We start from the raw sequence: 24,696 nt of genomic DNA, 5'->3' as shown, positions 1-24,696 counted from the left end.
CTTTTTTCTGGAGCTTTGATTTGTTCTTTCATTTGGGCCTTTTTTTTTTTTTTGGTCGTGGCACACCTGTTATGTAGTAAGGCGTGCCTTACTATGTAACAGCCTTAGGTGTTCACCAAGGCAGGGCAACCCATGTCACTGCATTGCGACACTGTATGCAAGGGAGGGGTCAGAGAGGGAACAATGCTGCTTGCTCAACTTTCACAGGCTGTCAGTCACTTCCCTGACTACCCACAAGCAAATTGGGCCCTTCTGGTGCTGATTCCCAAGTGGGTGGGCTTGTGTACATTCTAGGACCCTGTGGGTTTCTCCAAGGAACTCTCCTGTGAGGCTGGGAGTTTCTCCCACTACCGCAACCTCCACAGATTATTTCAGTCAGAGGTTTGAGGCTTTATTTCCTCGCATTGGAACCCTGGGTTGCGCGGTCTGTCTTGATCCCCATTTGTTCTTCCTGGTTTATCTGCTCGCAAATGTGGGAACGCCCAGTCCACCAGCCACCACTTTGCCACAGGCATCCTCTACGCCTGACTGCCCGATTCTGCCTGTCCTACCAGTGTGGATGAATGTTTCTTTAACTCTTTGGTTGTCAGGATTCCATACAGTTCAATTTTCTGTAAGCTCTGGTTGGTTTTTGTTTTTAAATTTTTGTTGTTGTCCTTCTTTCAATTGTGCAAGGAGGCACAGTGTGTCTATCTACATCTCTATCTTGGCCAGAAGTCCCTGTTTCTGCTTTTTTAAAATAATTTTAAAGAGAATTTTCCCCCTAGATTCTCTTATATATACTGGACAATATTTAATAAACATTATAGGGTTTCACATCCAAATTATAGTGGCAGGATGGAATAGATTCTTATTATTTAATCATCCATATTCACATGTAACATAATCTGTTTCACGTATTCATGGCAACCTCGTGCCACTGTCCCCATCCCTTGCTTCTGACCAAGGACAGTTTATACAACTCAAAACCTGCAAATGCAGTCAGACTTCCAAATTAACAGAAAATTAGTGGTGTTCAAACTCATATTTATATTTTCCATTGACAATTCCACAAAAATATATTGGATTCCAACCACTGTGTCAGATGAATGATCCCTGCCTTCGATGAACAGAAATATAAGTCAGAAATCATAAGGTTCTGAACAGGGCTCGAGAGTGAGAAAGAAAGAAGAGGAGAGAGACTGCTCCATCTTTCCAGTGTTCCGTGTTCTCTCCCCTTCAGCTTATGGGCAGTCCTGTTCAAGCTTAGGGCCTTCTTCTCTTCCAACAGGCAAGAATATGTAGAAATTAGTTTATAAGGGGGGCACCCCAAAACAGAATTACCTTCTGAAGGGCAGGCCTCTTGTAGTACAGACTTTCCCTGCTAGGTGAGTGTTCTAGCAACCCATCTGTATCAGTGTACCAGCTGGTGTTGTTGTGAGAGGCTGAATTCAGCTTCAATGAATTTTTTTTGTAGAATCCTGCAACATGTTTGCCCATTTCATGATGGGTGATTTACAAGCGCACCTGCCCACACTGCACTGAGTGTTCAGCAGTTTTTGACCTAAAACAGCCTGACACCTATGCCCCATCCTCCCCATTCACCCTATCCTGCCCTGAGTGACTTCTTTTGTTGTTTTCCTGGATGAAAAATGTCTTCAAAGGGAAACATTTTGCTGATGTGGAAGAGGTGAAACAAAAAATGGCAGAAGTACTAAAAGACATCAAAATTGACAAGCTCAAAAACTGTTTTGAGCAGTGGAAGAAACATTTCAATAGGGGTATTGCATCAAATTGGCAGTACTTTGAACATGACTGAAGTTTAAACATGTAAGAACAAATACAAAATTTTTTATAAATAAATTCGTTCGTGGGAGGTCTCCCCTCATGCAATAAATCTGAAGCTTAGACAATCTGATGTCAGGAGTAGGAGAGAGCCTTTTATTTTCAGTGTGCTAGGCTTCCACTTAAAAATCTAGAGCAATCCTCATTGACTATTGAGTAATGTCAAAATTAGGCATCAAATAATATAATCAAACTGCTGTATGAGCCACAAAGGTATGAAAGAAAGGAGTAAAACATCTGGGTTCTTAATAGTAAACAAATAGGACAATTCTTTACTTCCACAGACACTAATTAATTATTTCTCCCATTTTTGTTGGTATCTCTTAACTACTACTGCTGGAGATACTAACTGTAATCCAGGTATCTTTAAAGAATTGCATAACAACCACAGATGGAACCATAGATCCATCTTTTGTGGAAAATGGAAGGTATAAATAATAAAGGGTTATCATTTTAAATCAATTCAGATTTTGGATTACTGCGTTTTAAAAACTCAAAATTCTTTCAAGAAATTTGATTTAAGTTTCCTCAAGTGTTTACCTTTCTGCTAAGAAGGAAACACACCAAAGTTCACTTTGGAGTGGAATAGCGGATTTCCCAGTACTCTCTAATGACTGTTGCCTTTTGAGAACCATTACAACCAACTCGGCATCAGCCTCTATGAAACTGAGGTACCAGATGATGACATCCAACCTCTGAGCTGCACATTAGTGAGCAAAAACAATCACAGAATAAAAGAAGACTGTCACAATATTCTGGATAATTCATTCCATAAGACCATGGCTGTCTCAATTATCCTTTTACAGTTATCTGATAATTGTCTCAATTATCCAAGATGCTTTCTGGTCTAAATCTCCATAGAATTGAGATGGCCCTCCTGTCTTCTATCCATGAGAGAAAGTCATTCATTTACCATTACCACATGGCCAAACATTTCTTCCCACTTTTGGTAAACACATACACATAGCCACCAACACCCCTAACCAATCCCAGAATCAGCTCTAAGCCTCTTCCTGCTCTCGCCCACACCCCTGCACACCGGCCCTACACTGGTCCACATACGCGAATAAGCCTTGCTAGACACAATGAAGGGGTGCAAGGTGGTGTTGGCCAGAACAGTGAGCACTCCCTTGGATTAGGGAGGCATTTGAAAAAACGTAGGATAGAGTAGGGAAAAGTGAATTCCATGAACAAATCGAACAATCTCAATTATCATCCAGATAATTCTCTATTTCAGTGTGAAGAGAGATAAAGTTTCTCTGTTAAGTGATAGAACTCAAGGCCCAAAGAATTGAAAATGATTGTTCATATATCACATGGTTAAAAAAATTAAATGATTGGGATTCTCTTTCTAAATCCACTTTTGAAAAAAATTAAGCAATTCTCATCCAGGTAATTGGGAGAATCTCACATTCAAGTATAAGATGTCTGGGAAAATCTGTGAATCCCTAAAATGTATTATTTTAATAGCGTTATGAAGTTCAAGTTGAGAGAGACTTTCTGGCATCACCATCATCAGCATCAACAACAGAAGACCACCTTTGAGGAAGAACACTAAAGAGAAATCAGAAATAAACTATTTAAAGAATATTGTATACAATTCCATTGTATCAGTTTAATTGTAACAGTGTGTTTAATTCTAGTCCAATCCATGAGGTCAGGATTTTCTTTTACAGTTCATCTTTAAAAAATCTTGAAGTGAATAAATCTCAATAAGTCATCCTTAAGGGATCTGTCCAACCATAATTTTGGCTCTTATTGATAGAAAACATATTTTAAGATGGAAAAATAATCATTATGAAACATAGAGAGCTTTCAACCATTTCTTTGGAAACACATCTTGATAATAGCAACCGTTCATCATAATACAAAACAGAAAGGATTAATTTACTGCGGCATAAGAAGTCCTGCCAGTTCCTAAATGCCCCAGATAGTTTCTCCAAGATTTTTTACATTGTTTAGGCCTCAAGGAAAACCAAAGCCCCGCCTCCAGGTTTGGTAGCAAACAACCTCTGATTCCCTGGCGCTAGGCTTCGGTCACTCCTCTGGTAATAAGCTTCGTGCACGTTTGCTAGGAAGCTGGGCAGCTTGTCAGTAGGCACCAGTGAGACTGTGCAGCCTCCCCATCCTGCTCCAGTGAGTCGTGACCCTTGAGCCCCAAATGTCCTAAAACAATGAGAAAAGAAAAATTAGACCCTGTGGATAAAAATGAGAGTGATTTCGCCGATGCTTGTAGGACAAACAGTCCACCAATGTCCTAATGAGAGAATATGTGTGAGTGTTTTGTTTTATGGGGTTTTCTCCAGTGTTGTAGAGCACATTAGTAAATTAGAAAATTTATACTTTTACAAAAGGTGATTTAAAATTTAATTGTTTCTTCAACTACCCCCAGTTTTGGCTCTAAATAGTAAGTAGTTGCTCTAGAGCTTTCAAGTGGTGATTTTATGGAATCTTCCCTACTTTGTCTGGAGCTGGTCTGACACCTGGACTCAGAATTTACCCTTAGATGAAATGCATGATTGCAACGGAAACTACTGTATGGAACAGCACAAAGCAAGAGGTCATGGATGTCAGACAGTTTCAAACCTAAGATTTATACCAGTGAAAGGTCCTACACAAAGTTCAAGGATCACTCATCTTTACAGGATGCAATATATCTGATAATAAAAGTTAACATGTACTTCCAATTCTTCCTGATAAAATTTACTCCAAATGCATAGCAAATTAAAAACTCCATAAGTAATTTAGCATAATTTTGACCCTTTTTTCCATCTAAATGAGCTAATTTACTTCCTGGAAAATATCAGTAGAATATTACCCCTATCTAGAACATCAGAATTATTACATACCAGTAATTCATTTCCCCTTAATGATTTTGCCAATTGATTTTTTCATCATCTGTTTTTTTTCATTAAAATATTATTTTCAAATGAAAATAGATGTCTCAAGGAAGAAAACAAAAGTGCAAGCAAATCAATAAAAATAACTCATCTCCTCCCATCCCTCAACCACTCACTCAGCTTACGGCCCAATAGCTGAAGTAAGCCCAGACTCCTGAAAAGTTTCTCCGCCCCTGGGATTCTCGGATTATTCTGAGTTCATAGGCTGGCAAAGGGCCAGTTTGCAATTTGGTGATTAAGAATTTAAAAAAAAACAACAACAACTTGTCAGTCACATCAAACTCTCTCCATGTGGAGAATGCTGAGAGGAGCGGAGGGGCCAGTGAAGCACCTCTGGAAGATGCAGCATCATCTGGAGAAGACCACTGTGCCCTCTCTTCCTTGGTTTTCTAAGACTCCCACTATACCATTTTGTTGGACTCAAGTCAACCAGGTCTTTTATGGTCTTCAGTGGACTTCTAGGCATATTGTCTTACATTTTCTCATTTGAACAGTTTTTGAAAGCTGTGGTTTCAAAACCGAACCTAAAGCAAACTGAGTGTTGTTTGCTCTAACTTGCTGCAAACCCCAAGGAACTGTGCCAAGAGGGACTGTCTTCCTGCTATCCCACCAGTTTCCAGAGAGCAGAAGTTAGAAGACTTCTTCGTGAAGGCACTCACTTCTGAGTCTTCCGAGCTGCTCTGTCAGCACCCTGCCTGCTGTAGATGAAAATGGACTAAATTGCGTCAACCACATGATCTAAAACCATCAAGGCTCAAATTTCACAAACAGAGAACGATAAGTGCTGTTATAAATAGCCTCCACCCTGAGACTAAGGCACTTGTGATCACAAATCAGGGTCTGTCCCCGCAGCTGGTCAGCATTCTGCCCAGCTAGCCACACTCACTGGTCCTGCTTGAAGTGTTCCCCACTGGGGCTAAATATGCCCTTTGGCAGATGCCACAGAAATTCTGAGAGAGATCCAAAAGTTAGGAGACCAATATAAACTTTAAGTTAAGAAAAGAAAGCAAGTAAGCCAAGGGTGTTCAGTAAACTTTTCACGTTTGCATTTTTCCCCTGGGAGAACAGTAAGAAATTAAAAATACAGGTCCTGAGAGGCAATCATCAGAGAGGCAACACAAGAGTTATGAAAGGCAAAACCCTAAACTCTTCTAAATGGCACTTAGATGGTTGTGGTGACTTGATAGAGAATAGTGTGGAAGAGCTGGTCAAAACAGCCTCTGCCTTGAAAAGCATGATCTACAAAACAAAGGCTAGGGCAGATGACAGGTAGAGATTCTACATAATGTTCCCTTTGACCTTTTCATCACTGAAAAGTATATTCTTATAACTTTACAAGCACCTGATAGAGCCTATAAAGCTTCCCACTTTTAAACGAACAGACCTGACCATAAAACACTGACTGAGTGAGGTACTACGCACAGGGCAATGTCGGGATGGGAGAGGGAAACCCAATAAGACCCGACCTTGCTGCACACTGCGAAGATGGAAAGCAAGGAAATTTGCCTTGCATGTATTTCAATTCAATTTCACTTCAATAAAAGTAAATATTTTTATATTATACACATAGCTATTAAGTTATTTCAGGAAATCTTAACTCTAGGGACAGCTTATATCTATTTCTCTAATCTCAACCCGGCATAATTCCAGGCATTTGATAGGCTCTAAAAAATGGCTGCTGGATTGTGATATTTGTTTTAAAATATCAAAATACATACTCAGGCTTTTTAAGAAAACCTCAATTATGTGAAATGAAGTATCAGAATAAAGGAAAAAGGTGATACTTGCCCAATTATAAAATATCTTTCAAAAGAACAAAATGTAAATTTTAAAGTAGAATTTACTGAATAAAATAAAACAATTTTGAAACCAAGTCACTTACTGTATTTTGCCATGTATAATGTACACCCACATTTGGCTCAAACTTTCAGGGAAAAAAAATTTTTGTTTTAATTTTTTAATTCAATTGTTTATTTATATTTAGAAACAAAACTAATTATCATGTTCCCAGGTATCATGTTCCATACAGATATCATTATGGTTTCTAGAGTTACACTTTTACCACATAAGCATAAATAAAACAATTAAAAATATTAATAGATACAGAATTAGTACTACCATGTATAATGTGTATCCTTATTCTACCTTCAAAAATTTGGGCAAAAAAGGAAGTTCTGGACAAGATGGTGGCGTAGGTAGATAGACTTTGCCTCCTTGCACAACCAAAAGAAGGACAGCAACAAATTTAAAAACAAAAAACAACCAGCACTGCCAGAAAATCAAACTGTATGTAAGTTGGACAACCAACAAGTTAAAGAAACATTCATCCAGACCGTTAAGGGGGAGGAGACAGGTAGCCAAGCAGAGAGGATACACAGCAAGGCTGCCACTAGCAGACAGGGCACTCCCACATTCTCGTGCGGAAAAACTGGGAGGAACAACTGGGGAGTGGGACAGACCACACAACCCACGGTTCCAGCGCGGGAAAATAAAACCTTAAAACTTCTGGTTGAAAAAACTGTAGGGGTTGTGTCAGCAGGAGAAATTCCAGTCCCACAGGAGAGTCCATTGGAGTGGCCTCCAGGATCCTAGAAGACATACAAACCCACCCACACAGGAATCAGCACGAGAAGGGCCCAATTCGCTTGTGGGTAACAGGGGAAGTGACTGAAAGTAGGGCAAAAGCCAAGCAAGTAGCATTGTGCCCTCTCTGATCCCTCCCCCACATACAGCACCACAACACAGCAAAGTGGGTTGCCCCAACCTGGTGAATACCTAAGGCTCTGCCCCTTACAATATAACAGGTATGCCAAGATAAGAAAATATGACCCAAATGAAAAAACAGATCAAAACTGTAGAAAAAGAACTAAGCAATGAGGATATAGCCAACCTATTAGATGCAGAGTCCAAAACACTGGTCATCAGTATGCTCACAGAAATGGTTGAGTGCAGCAGCAAAATAAGTGAAGAAGTGAAGACTGTACAAAGTGAAATAAAGAAAAATAAACAGGGAACCAACAGTGAAGGGAATGAAACCAGGACTGAAACCAACAATTTGGAACAGAAGGAAGAAATAAACAACCAGAATATAATGAAGAAATAAGAATTCAAAAAAATGAGGAGAGGCTTAGGAACCTCTGGACAACTTTAAACATTCCAACATCCAAATTATAGGGGTGCCAAAATGAGAAGAATAAGTGCAAGAAATTGAAAACTCATTTGCAAAAATAATGAAGGAAAACTTCCCCAATCTGGTGAAGGAAATAGACATACAAGTCCAGGAAATTCATAGGATCCCAAAGAAATTGAACCCAAAGAGGCACACACCAAGGCACATCATAATTACATTACCCAAGATTAAAGATAAGGAGAGAATCTTAAAAGCAGTAAGAGAAAAGGACAGAGTTACCTACAAAGGAGTTCCCATTAGACTATCAGCTGATTTCTGAAAAGAAAATTTACAGGCAAGAAGGGGCCAGAAAGAAGTATTCCATGTCATGAAAGGCAAGGACCTACATCCAAGATTACTCTGTCCAGAAAGCTATCATTTAGAATGGAAGGGCAGATAAAGTGTTTCCCAGATAAGGTCAAGTTAAAGGAGTTCATCATCATCAAGCCCTTATTATATGAAATGTTAAAGGAACTATCTAAGAAAAAGATCAAAAATGTGAACAGTAAAATGAAAATAAACTCACAACTATCAACTACTGAATTTAAAAAACAAAAACAAACTAAGCAAACAACTAGAACAGGAACAGAATCACAGAAATACAGATCACATGGAGGGTTATTGGCAGGGATTTGGGGACAATTGGAGAAAAGGTACAGAATAAAAAGCATAGACTAGCATAGGAAAAGGAGAAGCCAAAATCTTGTAGATATGATCCATGGACATGAACTCAGGGAGGAATGTTGGATGAAGGGTGGGTTCAGGGTGGAGGAGGATAAAGGGGAGAAAAAAATGGGACAACTGTAATAGCATAATCAATAAAATATACTTAAAACAAGAAACAAAAAAGAAAAAACCTTTGGCAAAAACAGTACATGTTATACACGGCAAAATACTGTATCTGTGAAACAGCATATACATAGCAATATAATATATAAATATAAGCAGTCAGTAAGATATTGTTTTTAGATTTTATTTATTTATTTTTAGAGAGAAGGGAAGGGAGGAAGAAAGAGAGGGAGAGAAACATCAGTGTGTGGTTGCCTCTTGTGCACCCCCTACAGAGGACCTGGCCTGCAACCCAGGCATGTGCCCTGACTGGGATTTGAACCAGTGACCCTTTGGTTCGCAGGCCAGCACTCAATCCACTGAGCCACACCAGCTATAGCCAATGAGATATTCTTTACCTGGACAGACTTCTAGTTTCTGCTCTGAAGCCTGAAATATTCTGACTAGAATCTCAGAAAATAGACCTTCCAGAACAATTTCTATTATTTTTACAGCCAGGTTAGAAACACTTTCAGACTGCCTTAGATTCAAGGAACTACAGAGTTCCAATACCATTCAAATGAAAAAGTATAAGAAAATATGACTACAAGTCTGTTTTAGAAACCTAAGCCACTAAAGGGCATTGAAGACCAGTCGGTGTGGTTCTAGCATGTCCTACATGGGTCTGTCCAGAAAAAGTCAAGCCATTGTTAATATAACAAGAACGGTTTGCACGACATCAATGTAACCTGGCAGCCAAGGAGAGTGGACTGGAATGTACATGTGTGAACAATGACGACTTCACTGTACTGGTCAGTGGGGGCGGTGGACGCCTTTGAGTGAGCATGTGTACTATGTGGCCATCACATTCAAAATGACTGAGTAGAACAATGTGCCTGTGTCAAATTTTGTGTTAAGCTTGAACATTCCTCAGCAGAAACTATTCAGATGATTCAGAAGGCCACAGCTATGGGCAACTGGTGATTGGCAGCTTCATCATGACAACGTGCCCGCTCATACATCATCTCATACAGAGTTTTTTGGCAAAACATCGAAAGACCCAGGTGACTCAGTCCCTCTACAGCCCAGATTTGGCACTCTGCAACTTCTGGCTTTTTCCAAAACTAAAATCACCTTTGAAAGGGAAGAGGTTTCAGACCGTTGAAGAGATTCAGTAAAGTACAATGGGGCAGCTGATGGAGACTGGGAGAACTGTGTGAGGTCCCAAGGTGTCTACTCTGAGTTGTCATTGTCCTACGTACAATGTGTCTTGTATCTTGCATCTTCTTTAATAAATGTCTCCATTTTTAATATTACATGGCTGGACACCTTCTGGACAGACCATATGTATGTATATATTTGGCAGGTGGGGGGACAGTAAATGGAAGACGCAGCCCAAATAGAAGTCAGCTCCAAGGACAGCTGGAATGGCTCTTCCTGTTCCTTAGCAGCATGTGCAGACTACCTCCTACAACAATGGGGATCGAGCATGGTAATGTGGGTATGCACTGTGTTCCTCCCCATTCGGATCTGGTCAGGAGAATGAGCACGAGAGGCTGAGCAGCACGGCCATGGGATAAAGCTGTGGAAAGAGTTCTGAGGAAGACAGGAAATTTACTTTGGTAACTAACCTTTGTTGGTCTACTAACAGCTTGGGCAATCATGCATCACTGAGTCCTCTCTCATTTCAACAAGTGTCAAAGCTGAACTAAAAGCCTTAACTATTTCTTCTTAAGTACAACCAGGGAAACCAATAACAAATGAGCTGTCTCACATGCAATTGACTTGGTTTCAAAACTCTTTTGTGTTCTTCAGTAAGTCTTACTTTAAAATTTAGCCATTTCTTAAAAGGTACATCTTCATTAAAAAGAGTTATAACTGGGCAAGCTTCATCTTTTTCCTTCATTACTATACTTTGTTTCACATAATTGAGGTTTCTCCAACATTAATCTAATTAAAAAATAAATGAACAGCCTCACTGCAGGAGTGTAGTTTCCTTTTCCCTCCCCGCCCTTTCTTTGGATCCTCTGCTGATTTTCTCTGGGAGAGCAGTGGAAACCTCCGCAGAAAAACAGCACGTCCTGCTGGTCTCTACCTTTTCTTCCGCTCTCCCCTGAGTCAAAAGATAGCTTCTGTAAGTTCCTATAGGCTAACTACCTAGAGATGCCTTTCCTGACATGCAGCCTGGCCATATCACTTTAAGATTTTAGCTTGTAGTAGTGCCCTGAGTATTGTAGACATAGGAATTTGTTCACTTTATCAATTAGTTGTCTTTTCATGCAAATAGTTTCCAAGCAGGCCTTCAGGAAAACTAAAGGAATTTTAAAGTGCCACAGTGGACCAGGGAGGGAAACGTCAAGATTACCTTTGGCAATGCTCCCGAACCCACTTCAGCTCCCCTCTTCTGCTGACTGACTGTGTTAACATGTTCAGAACATTTAACCTCTTCGTGCCTCCTCCATCTCCTGCTCTCACATCTGACGGACCTCAAAGATAATTCTGACCCAGAAATGTGAAGTCTGACTTCCAAAAATGTGGCTTTTACAGAAACAAGAAAATTTTCTCAGGCCAAAAACCCAGCAGTCATCTTGACTGCTCTCCCGCACCCACGCGGCAAGTGCCCTGAGTCTTCCTTCGGGGCCTTCTGCGCAGGACCAGTGAGCACTTCGTTCCCATCCCTCCCACTCGAAGCCGGAGACCTGCCGGTGGCCCACCGGGCCCCTGTGGTGCGGCTCCTACCACCCTCTTACTTCATCACCTACCACCCTCTCCTGCTCGTACTGCCCTCCAGCCACACTGGCCTTCTTGCTGTTCCTCACATGTGACAGCCACATACCCACTTCAGGACCTATCTCTGTGCTGTGCTATTGCTTCACTTCCTGCAGGTCACTGTTCAAATACCATCTCGTCAGAGAGGCCTCCTTCAGCCACTCCGTATAAAGATTTCCCACTCAATCCTGGTACTCTGTATCCCTTCTTCTTCTATTTTTTTATAACACTTATCACTAACACTTCACTTCTTATTAATTGTCATTTCCCTCTTTCCCTATGAAACTTGTAGCTGGTGCACCACCCCAGGAAGTAAAAGGTCATTAGCGAATTGCAGGAAGCTAGTGAATGTCCTTCCACTGCTTTTCAGGTGGGACTCAAACTCCCTTGCTACCTTCCAGGCAAAGACACTCCTTCCTGATTTTGCATAAATCATTTCACTTCCTCTTATGTCCGGAACTGAACAATATTTGTTTCCCTCCATTTACCAGGCCCTTGATATTTTCTAAAAAGAGCACTTACAATGAAACAATTCTGGAAGGCTTTTTGGCAATTAGTGAGCAAACACTGACGACAACAGAGCCATTGTACCAATGCTGTGTTCAAGTCTCTTGACAAATTGGGTTATACATGCCATTTGTGATGATTGGAGCTATTTGGTTTAATCTGCTCAGGCTGGGAGTGTGGCAATGAGTAAGGCAAGCCATAGGCGCCAAGTGGTAAATTATATTTTCATTACTAATTACAGACAGTTCTTCTCATATTCATGTATGTATAATCTTCTCACAGTGGAAATAACATCTAGCCATTTGAGAGTTTGCCCAATTTCCCTTCCAGTTCTCCCCAAGTCACTGAGGTCCCTCCTGGGTACAGGGACCACACTGCTCTCAGATGCCCACTCACTAGCAGTCACAAGGGAATCATTCTCAGGCTTTGGGAAAGTTCCCCTCTCTACATCTGTCCCAGCAAACCTTTTATAAACTAGGCTTTATTCAGGCTTTATTTCCCCAAATTGCCAAACAAACTGGGAAGGCAGGAAATGCTGGCTCTCTGAATTCATTCCTCCAGCCACCTCCCCTACCGCCACTACACTCTTTCAAGTTTGAGGCTCCCCTTCCATCTTCTCCTTTCTTGTGAATAAAACAACTAAACTTACAACACCAAACAGGAGATGCTGGCAGAGCCACAGCGTGGTGGACAGCGTTGGTTACAACGTCAGGAGAAAGTGAAAACAGGGTCCGTGTCTGAGAAACACTCCCCAGACTGCCTAATCATCCAAAAATGGAAAAATCTCATGATGTTGTGAAGAACTGACTCCACACCTGGAGCCTCACACAGACATTTAGGAAGGAACAAGTTCAGCTCTATATCACAGACAACTCCTCCTGTAGGGAGTGGGCAAGGATCTTCTCCCACTTAGAAGGTTATGAAAATGTCACTTTTTTTCATTAATTTGAATAATTTCATCAGCAGCATCCCCCAGCCCCGCCATGCTGCTATCTCGGCCTCACCGACAGATGTCTACGAGCTGGTCCAGCTCCGGGCAGCTGCACTCATACAGGTCCCGGCAGCTCACGTGGCTCTGGTTCATGAGCTCCCCCAGCAGCTCCACTGTGTTGCCGGGTGCTTCTTCACAGATCTTCTTAAACTGCAGCACTCGCGATGCCTCACTGAACACGTGCTTTGCCCGCTGGTACAGTTTGAAGAGGAGCACTTAGGAAGAACAGGGATGGGGAACAAGATTAGAAATAGTGACTGGACAGTCCAGTGCAAAGAAAAATAGTTAATAAGGACTTCCAATTCTGTCTTCATTATTAATACCTAAGACTTTCAGTGGGTCTCTCTTTTACCGAAAGAATTCTTTATGGTCTAAATATGTCTCTGTTTAAGTCCAGCTCTAACACTGTATGATTCTATGAGGAACTTCCTCCAAGCTTTCCCCCACAGTGTTATGTCTTGTAACGAGGGTGTTAACTGTGACTGTTACCTTCTGTTTGCAACTCCAGTTCTACTCCCTGCCCACCCCATCCCGATATCTGCCCCAGGGGGCTGACCTGAATGAAGTACATCAGCGGGTTCCCTCGCCATCTAGACTGGACAAAGGAAGCAGATCAGCAAGAGCCACCTAGAGAAAGCTCTGCGCCCCCTCTGAGGGGCGGCCTTTCAAGGCAGCCTTTTTACTCGACTCTCTCCTCCAGCCTCTGACTCCAGGTTCCTCTCCCCTAGACTATTCCTGCTTTCTCAGAGGCACTTTTACATCCACTTATGAACCAATAGACTCTATTAAAAGTCCCAGGCCACATTTTTTCCCCTCCACAGCACTGTCTTCCTAACTCTTGGCGATGGATAAAAAGGCAGCAAAGGCTAGAGGAAGTAAATAGCCATTCTTAGGATCTGTGTAAAAGTTTAGTAATTGTAAGTGTGGGGTTAACTTTCCTATAAATTAATAAAGAATTAAGTTTTCCTTCAAAGTTTCTCAATTGAGTCATATTAGATATATTAAACTTACAATTGACAGTTTGCATCAATGAAATAACACAAATTTGTGTGAATTTTCTAATTCTCTTTCAAAGAGGATATAAATTCTGTCACCAGATCTAATTGTTTAGTGTGTTTTCTAGTCATCTTTCCCTTCTATTCCCACTGCCATTACCCAAATTTACACTTTTTAAATAAGATTTTATTTATTTATTTTTAGAGGGAGGGGAAGGGACAGAGAAAGAGAGGGAAACATCAGTTGCTTGCCTCTCACACGCCCCCTACTGGGGACCTGACCACAGCCCAGGCATGTGCCCTGACTGGGAATTGAACTGCTGACCCTTTGGTTTGCAGGTCAACATTCAGTCCACTGAGCCACACCAGCCAGGGCCAAATTTACACCTTTATTCGCTTTCCCACTTAAACTATTTTGCAGTGATTTCCCAATTGATATTCCTGTCAATTTCTTCTCCTTGCAACCTCCCTTGAGGTCAACACTGTCAGATTGAGCTCCTAACCCACATCCTTACTTGTGTCCCTGCCGCAAACCTTTACTGCTTCCCCAGCTGTACCTTAATTCAAATTCCTGCACTCATGCTCAGTCCCAACAGGAAGTCTTCCCTTCCACCAAACTCACCTGCACATAGTTACCCAAACACTCCTTGCTTCTGGGTACACACATTAGTCCACAGAAAAAATAGTTTCTGGCCCTTTCTCGCCCTGTCAAAATTTTACCTCTTTCTGAAGGTTCAGTTTAAATTTTATTTGTCCCATGAAGCAATGATGGACCCAAATGGTAACAATCAGTTGCAGGCCATGGTACTCATTTGGGTGCTTATCATATACTCCCCGCAGTAATTGTTTCTCCTATTTCTGCCAAGTTCATCAAGTGCTGAAGACAGAAACTTGGGCTTCTGGGACCATGCATTCCACCACTACAACCTTTAGCCCCACAGTGCCTTCCACAGTAGGGCTCCAATGGGTATCTACTGTTGATGAGGATATGATTAGGACTTGATTTTTAACCACAGTTTAAAATTAAGACAGTTCCATATAGTCATCATTTTTTAAAAAATGAGTGTCAGTAATCAACATCTTACTAATGCTACGGAAAGGGGACAGCAAGATACCCTTTGGTATTGAATCTGCAACTGCTGACACCACATATGGAGGAAAAAATAACAAAAAAAAGAGAACTTATGCCCTGGCTGGTGTGGCTCAGTGGGCTGAGCACCGGCCTGCAAACCAAAGTCACTGGTTCCATTCCCAGTCAGGGCACATACCTGGGTTTCAGGCCAGGTCCCCAGTGCGGGGACACATGAGAGGCAACCACACATGGATATTTCTCTCCCTCCTTTCTCCTCTGTCTAAAAATAAATAAAAATCTAAAAAAAAGTTGTTTAAAAAAGAAAGAAAACTTACAAGTTAAATGTAGTTGAAAATAAAAACACAACAACATGTTCTGTCCTCAGTAGACAGGTCATGTGAATCAGCCCACACGGCAGTGTGGGTTTATCTCTATCAATAAGTTCAATGGAAATGGGAATATTTAAGATCTGGGTATCAAAATATGCCAAGGTAAAAAAGTCTTACCAATACCCAATACTGGCCTATACCATTATCTCATGAAAAAGCACAGGTATACTTAGCAATAATTCCTCAAAATCTCTGAACGGAGAAAGAAAAAGAGGAGACATTGATTGGCAAGACAGCGCCAATACTTTTGTATATGTTAATATAACCCAGGTTGTAAGATATACTTTTTAAAAGGAAGAAAAATAATTTTGGTGATTACAAGATGTTTTCTTTTCAAATAAAATTAAAACAGACTCACAGACACAGAGAGAGTGGACTAGTGGTTGCCAGAGGGGAGGGGCTGGGGGCCTGGGTGAAAGAGGTGGATGGACTGAGAAGTACAGATTGGTAGTTACAAAATAGCCCCAGGGATGTGAAGTACAGCAGAGGGAAAATAGTCAATAGCTTTGTGATAACCGTGTATGGTGCCAGCTGGCTCCTGGAAATAACATGGGGAATCGCTTTGTAAAGTACTGTATTTTCAGACTATAAGATGCACCACCACCCCAAATTTGGGAGGAACAATGGTTTTTAATGCTGCTGTTGAGTTCGGTTTACATTTACATTGGTGAAATATTATGTTATTTATGTTAAATATTTTACCACGTTTTTTGCTTCAAATTTTTTTTCTTATTTTCCTCCTCTAAAACTTAGGCGTGTCTTATGGTCCGAAAAAATATGGTATGTGATTGTCTAACCAATATGCTGTACACCTGAAACCAATACAAAGTAATATTAAAAGTTTAAAAGAAGATTGTTCTTTTAATTGAGGTTTAAAATACTGGCTGTGTTCACTGCAGCAGTGTTTACAATGGCCATCACGTGGAAGCAGCCTCAGTGTTCATCACCAGATGAACGGATACAGAAGAAACTGGTGGGTGTGCGCCGGAACATTACTCAGCCATAAAAAAAGAATGAAGTCTTGCCATTTGCAACAAAATGGATAGACCTAGAGGGTATAATGCTAAGTGAAATAAGTCATAGAAAGACAAGTACTGTATCATTTCACTGATATGTGGAATCTAAAAACCTAAACAAACAAACTCATAGACACAGAAAAACTGATAGTTGCCAAGGGGTTGGGCGGGGGGTGGAGGGATGCGTAAAAAGATGACGGGCATTAAGAGGTATACACTCATAAATAAGTCATGGGGGCATAAAGTACACCATAGGGAATACAGTCAATAATATCACAGTAACTCTGTATGGTGACAGATAAATACTGGACTTTTCATGGTGATCACTTTGTAAAATAAGTAAATGTTAAATCTCACAAAGTCCTACACCTGAAACTAATATAATATTGTGAGTCAGCTGTAATTAAAAAGAGCTCGACATTCCAGAATGAAGAAAACACTAGCTTTGGATTCCACGTGTTTCACTTTCACTTTTGAACTACTTCACCTCCCCTAATGACAGGCCAAGCTACACAGCGGTGCGTGGGGGTGGGGGTGGGGGGAGGGGTAAGCGGAGATTAATGATTTAGTTTTATTGTAATGTCCCATTAATGAACAAATGGTCTTGTTTCCAGGCCCAATGCCACATACAACCTCAGCACAAAAGGTACAATAAAGCAACATCCCCTATGGCCCTAAAAGGGTGCTATTTAGCTGACAAGTCACTGTATCATCGTCTGACTTGCAAAGATTTTATTTAAAACTTTGAATTATAAAAATTTTCAAATATACAGGATGGTAGGGAAAACATTATAGTAAACCCCAAGAGACTATGACCTAAACTGAACAATTAACATTTTGCCATGTTTGCTTCAGTTGATATTTTGCTGAAGTGTTTTAAAATAAATTATAGATATGACATTTCTTCCCTATATAGATGAGTGTGCATGTCTATAAAATAAGGATATTTTCTTATGTAGCCTCCTATCATTATCACATCTAACAAAACTACAAATCATTCCTTAATATCGTCTTGTATTCAGCCCATATTTAAATTTCCCAGTTGCCATTTAAACGTCAGTTGATTTACACCATGATCCAAGCAAAGTCTACACATTATATTCCCTCATGTCTAGTAAATCTCTTTTAATCAAGAGTTTTGATTCTCTAGGTTTTTCATGGTCATATACTTGTACTTTAAAAACATTTTAGGGCCATGTCCTGTAATAAAAATCAACATAGCCCATTAGGGAGAGAATGCTTTGCTTTGGTTTTCCTTTAGGATTACATAGCCCTTTAGGATTAAATATTTTCTCTTAGGATTAAATATTGTAAAGTAGAAAATGTCCAGATTTTTTTTACATTAAACCTTAGGAGTCTTGATATGCGACAAGAAACATTCAGAATGCACCAAGCAGATTATCCGAACCTCACAAATCTGGCACCTTCTGTGGCTGTTGTCGATTGCAGGGGGTTTCACAGCAAGACTTGTGAGCCAGAAGGTCTAACGAGGACCCTTGCTGGGCGTTCTAAAGGTGCGTGAGAGATCACCATGGCTCACGCCCCTGAACGGTAGTAGCTCAGACAGCAAGGGGAAGGGCAGGAAGGGCATCTGTTTTCAATTGTGATATAAAAATCTTGCTAAGGGCTACAACAGATTTGGAGACCACCCTTTGGGAGGAAAGTAGTGCTGTGTTGGCTGCACATAACAAATGTTTTCTGGATCCAGGGTCTGGCTCGTGATGTGCTGGCAACTCATCAGGTCTCTGTCATGCAGATACCAAAAACCCAGGAAAATCTGAAACTGTCCCTAACAGCCTTCTTCCACGGCCCATTAACTTTAAAACATATGCTCCATCTGTATATAAACACTTACAATCCTTGAGAGCAATTATTATATTAAAAAATGAAGGAAGTTGTTTTTTACTATCTTCATTCATATGTGACTTCTTCCAAGGCAAATTCAATGTAAGAATACACTGTAAGAACACCAGGTGCCATTTTCCTAAAATACTACCAATGCCCCATCCTATCCATGGGACATCTGAGGCTTCAAAGCAGGACATATCACATAGACTTGAGAGCATTGAGTCTCCAATGTGAATCTAAGGTAATGACTGATTCTAACCCTGAAATCATGATACAGATTCTGAGATCTAAATGATCATGGCCATATACATTTAAACTGTAAAAGCTGTTGAATAAATTCACTTGTGTAATAATGATGCTATTTGCTAGCCCTGAACTTTCCTCCCCTCTGACTTCCTTGCTGTGCCTCCATACAGCCCTCGGGCTCCTTCGGTGGGCCCGTGACAGCTGCTGGTTTGCAGTCCTGGAATGCTCCCCCCGCCACCCCTCTCCTGATACGGCTGGCCCCTGCTTGTCATTCAAATCTGAGATGTCACAGCTTCAAGGAGACCTTCCCTCAACTCCAGTCTCAAGTAACTCCCTCACTTACACATTCTCATCCTATTTTATTCTCCCAACACATATCACTGTCCAGTTTTCTCTTGGGTTCATTTGGCCATAGGTTAGTCGTTGTCTCTCACCACTGGAAGGTAAGCTTTGGGAGATCAAGAACCTTGTCTAATTTCTTCACTGTTGTATCTTTTGTACACAGGCGGGACTCAATAAATATTTACTGAATGAATGATTCAGTTCCTTGACTTTGTAGCAAAACTGTGCCAAATCTTGTCTAAATAAACAGCTCTGAGACAAATGCAATAGGGCACATGAAGAAGACTTACTATTTTGGCAAGTTATGCTTGCTAGCACCTTCACCAAAAAAAATTGGGAATAGTTTGCTAAAAGAAGTTTTGAAGACAGTAAACTCCAGTGTCTAAAATGTACCTAATATACATTATCAAAGATGACAGAATTGTTTATACTGTATTTTGCTCCACAGATATAGGAGAAAAGAGATTTCTAAAACAAACAAAATGTGTTTCGAATAAAAGGGAAAGAACAAAAAATAGATAATTATAACCAGTTAAAAATTTTTTATAGACAATCTTTGTAATAAAAAGTGCCTCCTCACTAGCTTATGATCAGAACCCCTCTCTAGTCAATGCATCTAAACTAGGACACAAACAGTTGATTATTTCATTGTGTCTTTGGTGGGAAAGAATGAGAAAGAGCCTGTGGCTGGCACCATTTTCCCCATAAAAGCTGGAAGCAGCAGATCGACAGTAGATGGAGGACATGTCACTGACTTGATTTTAAATTCTGCACTCAAGAGCTGGTAGCCTTCTGATTATTACCTCGTGTTTTACTAAGAGTGATGCCAAAAGCACAAGTAAGATAGTCATCTAGGGACAGTCAGCCATTAGTTTGTACCGAGCACCTGCCATGTGTCCCAGACCATCCTCAAAGAGACAGGGGAGACACATGAATAGAAACCCCTGCTTTGAGGAACGTGCAACTCAGTTAAACAGGTAAGACAAACTATGAGACCACTGGATAGTGATCAAATGCAACAGACATGCAAGTGCTGGAAATGCTGAAGGCACATTAGGAAGACAGGGTTTGGTGGGGGAAGAACAGTAATGAGAAGTGTCATGGGAGACAGGCCTCCCAGTCACCCGGATGTGACTGGAGCAAGAAATGAAGATGAAGAACAGAAGTAAAAGGAAACACAGTGAGAGAGAAGACTGAAGTGGTAGGCAGAGGCCAGACCACGAGGGCACTGAAGGAAGGTGTTCAAGTTGTAGATAAGTGGTTCTTGGCCTTTTTAGGGTTATAAAAACCCTATAGGGTTTATTTAACTTTTGAAAGTCAAATAAAAGAGAAATTTCACACAGACATCCCAAATCCTAAACTGCAACTTACTAGTTGTTTAATCTTAAGCAAATTTTTTAAACTTTTAAAGCTTCAGTTTCTTCAACCAAGATTGAAAAAAATGGACCCTCTCCCCCATTTGAATGCACAAATGTCCAAAATTCTACAAATAGTACAACCTAATACACAGATTCCATAAAGCAATCTTTGAATCCAGGTTAAAAATTCCAGCTAGAAACAAGAAACCATTACAGCAATTATGTCAGTCAGGATTCTTGTTTGTAAACAACAGAAATCTACACGATCTAACTTAATCAAAAAGGAATTTATTATAAAGATATTAGGGATCTCAGAATCTATTAGGATTACATATTCCTATTCTCTATTGGAGTGCAAGAAAACAGGCAGCAGGGGGTCAGAAGCCAAGGGAAGCAGGCAGTGAAGAGCATGGCCAAAGTCTGTCCGCAGATCTAGCAATGACACTGAAGTATACTGTCAACAAACCCTGTGCCTATTAGACTCAAAGCCCCAGACACAGAATGTGCCAGGATACCAGGACAAGCATAGGAGCCTTGCCCAACCCCAGGTGACAAGTGACCTGTAAGAGGCAAATCCCACCCCTCAGCTTCCACCTCAGGAGGCCAGACCCTCCCCCTCACCAATGTGCACACAGCAAGTGGTTTCCTTGGGAGACCGGCCTGTATGCCAGGTAGCTAACCGTACAGTACCCGCCCCCCCCCACAGCAATGAAACACCGTGATGCCATTTAGCATTTAAGTCTTCTCCTCTCTTGCATGACAGAATTTCAAGTCTCTTTCACTGATGATTCCTCTGAACACGTCAGTCTGTGTATGCCCTCCTTAAAGGATGGTTCCCCAGTCCATCCTCAGAGTCAGTCTGAGGAGTGCAAGATAGAACTGGACCTGCATCTCCCTCATTCTCAATACGGTTTCTTCAGGCAGCTTCCTATCACCAAACTACAGAAAGGTTGTGTGTGGATGGAAGAGTGCACAGCGTGGTTTCCACTAACAAGCTTAAAACTGGTAAATATTTTGGGAGTCAGACTTAACTTAGATAAAGACTTCATCTCAGGATAATTAATCAAAGACAAAGTAAATAAATAAATATGTCAGTCTGAAAGAATTGGAAATCTTTATCATATAAGTGTATAATTAATCTCCTGAGACTCTCATACCCCAAAATACTTTCCCACTGTTTAGGTGAGTGGGCTAACAGCAGTCGTGGTTTTAGCTGTCTTTGTCCAACCCCGTAACTACACGCCACTGGCCAATGTCTCTCAAACAGAAAGTTCCACTGGGCTAAAGCAGCAGATGGTTTCTAAGAACAGCAATCCAGAGGTAGATGGGGAAATCACTCCAGAGTCCACTCCCGAGCCCTCTGTCTTCCTACACAGCAAAGTCAGAATAAGCCCCTGCTCTGATACATGGAATCTTCAGGTGATTTAAACAGTAGAATGGAAAAACACTATACAATGCTCATTGAAGTTGGACTATGGTTTCAAATTTATTTTTCTAGTAATAATATTTTTCAAAAATGTGAAGTTTCTGAAATGGTCAAACCCATGAAAAATAAACTACTGTTTTTAGCCACACTAATATCTCATTCCCATGCTACAAAGACTAAATTAAATTAGCATTGTACATTTAAGAGGGACATTTAACTGCTTTTAAATGCAAAACCACTCATGAAAAATATATATGTGCACTTTCCCCACAAACCACATTAGTCCATGGAAAACTACATTCCAAGAGGCATTTGTGAATATTTTCAAATCCACAGCCTAATGCCATCTTGTCCATGGAGAGCAGTGGTCCCCCAGAGGGTTAGACCTTCTCCTTCTCAGATTTCCAGGACCAGCAAGAGCCAGCACCATCTGCGTCCTAATAGACTCCACTCCCCTGACTGTGGAACCTTTGTCTGACTCTGCGGTAGTCACCCTCACCTGCATTTACACTCCAGCAATATACTGAGCTCCTGTTCACTCCGTGGCCATTGGAATGTCAAAACAGAGCCTATCACTCCCTCACTTTTCATTCTGTACACTGCCTTTCTGGTTCAAATTCTTATCACACCATGTCTGAACAATTGTGCTACCTTCTAACTGGTCTCTCTCTCCCTCTCCTCTAACCAACCTGTATACAGCTGCCATAATAAAGGTCTCAAATCACAATTTTGATTGAATTCCCAGTATTTGATTGCAAACACTGGCATACTTTTCATTGCCCAATAAATGAAGGTCCAGGGCACACTGAGTCCTCTGAATGTGCTGAACCCTTTCCCACCTCTTACAGTGTGTTTGTGCCCCCTGCTGGCAGATACCCTACTCTGTCACTGGCTGTCCAAGAAGGCAGGCCCAGTATTAGTATCCTGCCCAGACTCATTCTGCAATCCCGAATCTCTTCCAGCATCAGCCCAAATGCCACCTCTTCCATGAAGCTCTCCAAGAACATTCCAGTTGATTATGTGTTCCCTCCTAATTATAATTATCACACTGCTTTAGGAAGGCAAAGACTATGCCGTCTTCATCATGCTAGCCCCCTGAAGACCTAACAGAATGTCTTGAATATAGCAGGTTCTCAATAAATGTCACCTTCTCACTCCCACCCCCTCAGCACGGAAAGAATAGGAAGCTGCCTACTGGAAGAACCGCATTTTTATGTTTCCCTCTGTTTCTTGAAGAAACCGTTTTCCCGTTAACTTCCCAGAACTTCTCTAGAACTTTGATCTTGGAAAAAGTGAAAAGAGAAGGTGACCTTAAGTCATATGAAAGGAGCTTGGGCAGTTGGGCAGGAGTCTCGGTCAACGCAGAGATGGACGAAGGGCCACGGAAAACAGTGGTCCCACTTGCCCCAGAGCCGGCCTGGCCCGGTATCTTAACATAAGAGGGAATGCATCCCTATCTTTGCTTTCTCCTATTCATTGAATTGGGTAGGGGGGCAGGGGTGAAAGGGAACGAAAAGGATGAAGAAGAGGCAAAAGGAAAATCAGTGTTATCTGAGAAGTCAGTCATCTATTTCTATCAGAATATGCTGGCAGTCCTTTAAAGTTTCCTTCCCACAAAATGGTGACTAAACCAGGGGAAGGATTACGCCACCCTCACTGATCACTCATGCCCAGTCGCTAACACAGCATTTGAATTGTTGCCTTTGATCCAGTGTTGTTGAATGAAGAAATAAAAATGTACTTTTATTTACTAACCTTGCTCATTAATTTGCCAGTGTGTTCAGAAAGTACTAGCTTGTCAAATTGCAGCAATAGGCAAAGCAAGCAAGAAGGCTCTGTCATCTGCTATGCCAAAAGGCCCAGCTGGATGACACAGGCCATTGCGCAGTCTGCTTTGGGAAGGTCTGCACCGGGCAGACCAGGAAGGTGGCCTGGGCACTGAACAAGAGGGGACAGGGAGCTCGGGAGCTCGGACTCACGTGCTAAACACGGCCCTCCTCTTCATTTCCTCATGGCAAGAACTGAAGACAGTAGCCCTACACTACACCTGGACTTTCCAAAATGTGGCATATTATTAAGGAAGATAAAAATGTTTCATTTTCATAAACATCTAATGAGATGTCCCTATTCTCAAGCTACTTACACCGGAACTAGTTATAGTCTGAGAAGATCAGTGAGGATGCTGCTGTCTCCCAGAAGCCCATAACTGCCCAAGCAGCTCTCCAGGGACCGGGGTGGAAAGTGAATTCACACAGTGATGAATTTATTCATGGCTTCTCTGTGTTTGCGTTAAAGTGCTTCTCCATAAACAAGCAGATCAGATTCTCCCCATTATCACATTCAATTTCCCTTTTTCTTTGTCCACATGACTTTCTCTTTTGATTTATATCTCTTTCCCTTTTCCTTGATACAAGTAGAATACACTCATTTCTATGAAGCATATATCTTGTTATTTCTTGCTCTAATCAAGTGGAATTTTATATTCCTTGCTCCTAGAGCACTTTATAGTTTCTCATTAAAAGAGTAAATTATGTTGCTTTCCTATGCAGGTGGTCTCTGGTCTTCTTTGCTATTCTGTCCACAGCCCTGAACCAAAAATGACTTCCCAACATGGGAGGTCCTAACAGACCGAGGGTGTTCATCCTCATGGTCTCTCCCTCCCCATCCCCTCCTGAAGACAAGACAAGGAATCATCTTCCTCCAACTTTTTTTTCAAACCACGCAATGTTTCTTCTCTGAATGTGGAGTGATGCCCTCTTATGTCTTCCTCTGGGAACCTCCAGCATGAGTAACAGTCAACTGAGACCTCATGGAGTTAAAGCTGTGCATGTCATACAGATACAATGGATGGTGATTTTTGTTGTCATTACTATGGGTATTTGGAATTAACCTACTAAAAGTCTCAAAATCCATGCTTAGTTCCTCATCTCTCCTAACTCATGTGGAGACAAACTGAAAAGAAACTCATGTTGGTAATAACGTGTACACAGTTTCTAATTTAGACCTTATTAGGAAACTTGATTCCACTTGAAGCTAGGTACTTTGAAAAATGGACAAAGGCATAGAGAGTGAACAA

At 41.2% G+C, this 24,696-nt stretch overlaps 2 protein-coding genes across 3 annotated transcripts in view; one reads left to right on the top strand and one right to left on the bottom strand.

The window, feature by feature from the left end:
• The window catches only part of FAM227B (family with sequence similarity 227 member B), a 207,325-nt gene extending 203,936 nt beyond the window's left edge, over window positions 1-3,389 (top strand). Inside the window, exon 17 of the mRNA XM_036033361.1 lies at window positions 3,295-3,389. Within this exon, the coding sequence (XP_035889254.1) occupies window positions 3,295-3,369 (75 nt within the window). The 3' untranslated portion in view covers window positions 3,370-3,389. The remainder of the gene's footprint in view (window positions 1-3,294) is intronic.
• Window positions 738-24,696, bottom strand: part of GALK2 (galactokinase 2) — a 130,764-nt gene continuing 106,805 nt past the window's right edge. For both annotated transcript variants that reach the window (XM_028505938.2, XM_028505939.2), the window contains exons 9-10: window positions 12,942-13,143; window positions 738-3,990 (exon numbers count right to left, since the gene is read on the bottom strand). In XM_028505938.2, the coding sequence (XP_028361739.1) occupies window positions 3,783-3,990; window positions 12,942-13,143 (410 nt within the window). In that variant the 3' untranslated portion in view covers window positions 738-3,782. The remainder of the gene's footprint in view (window positions 3,991-12,941; window positions 13,144-24,696) is intronic.

Source organism: Phyllostomus discolor, chromosome 1 (genome assembly GCF_004126475.2).
Source record: "Phyllostomus discolor isolate MPI-MPIP mPhyDis1 chromosome 1, mPhyDis1.pri.v3, whole genome shotgun sequence".
NCBI classification, from domain to species: Eukaryota; Metazoa; Chordata; class Mammalia; order Chiroptera; family Phyllostomidae; genus Phyllostomus; species Phyllostomus discolor.
The sequence above is the reverse complement of the archived record's forward strand: the minus strand, read 5'-3'. Positions and strand labels throughout refer to the sequence as shown.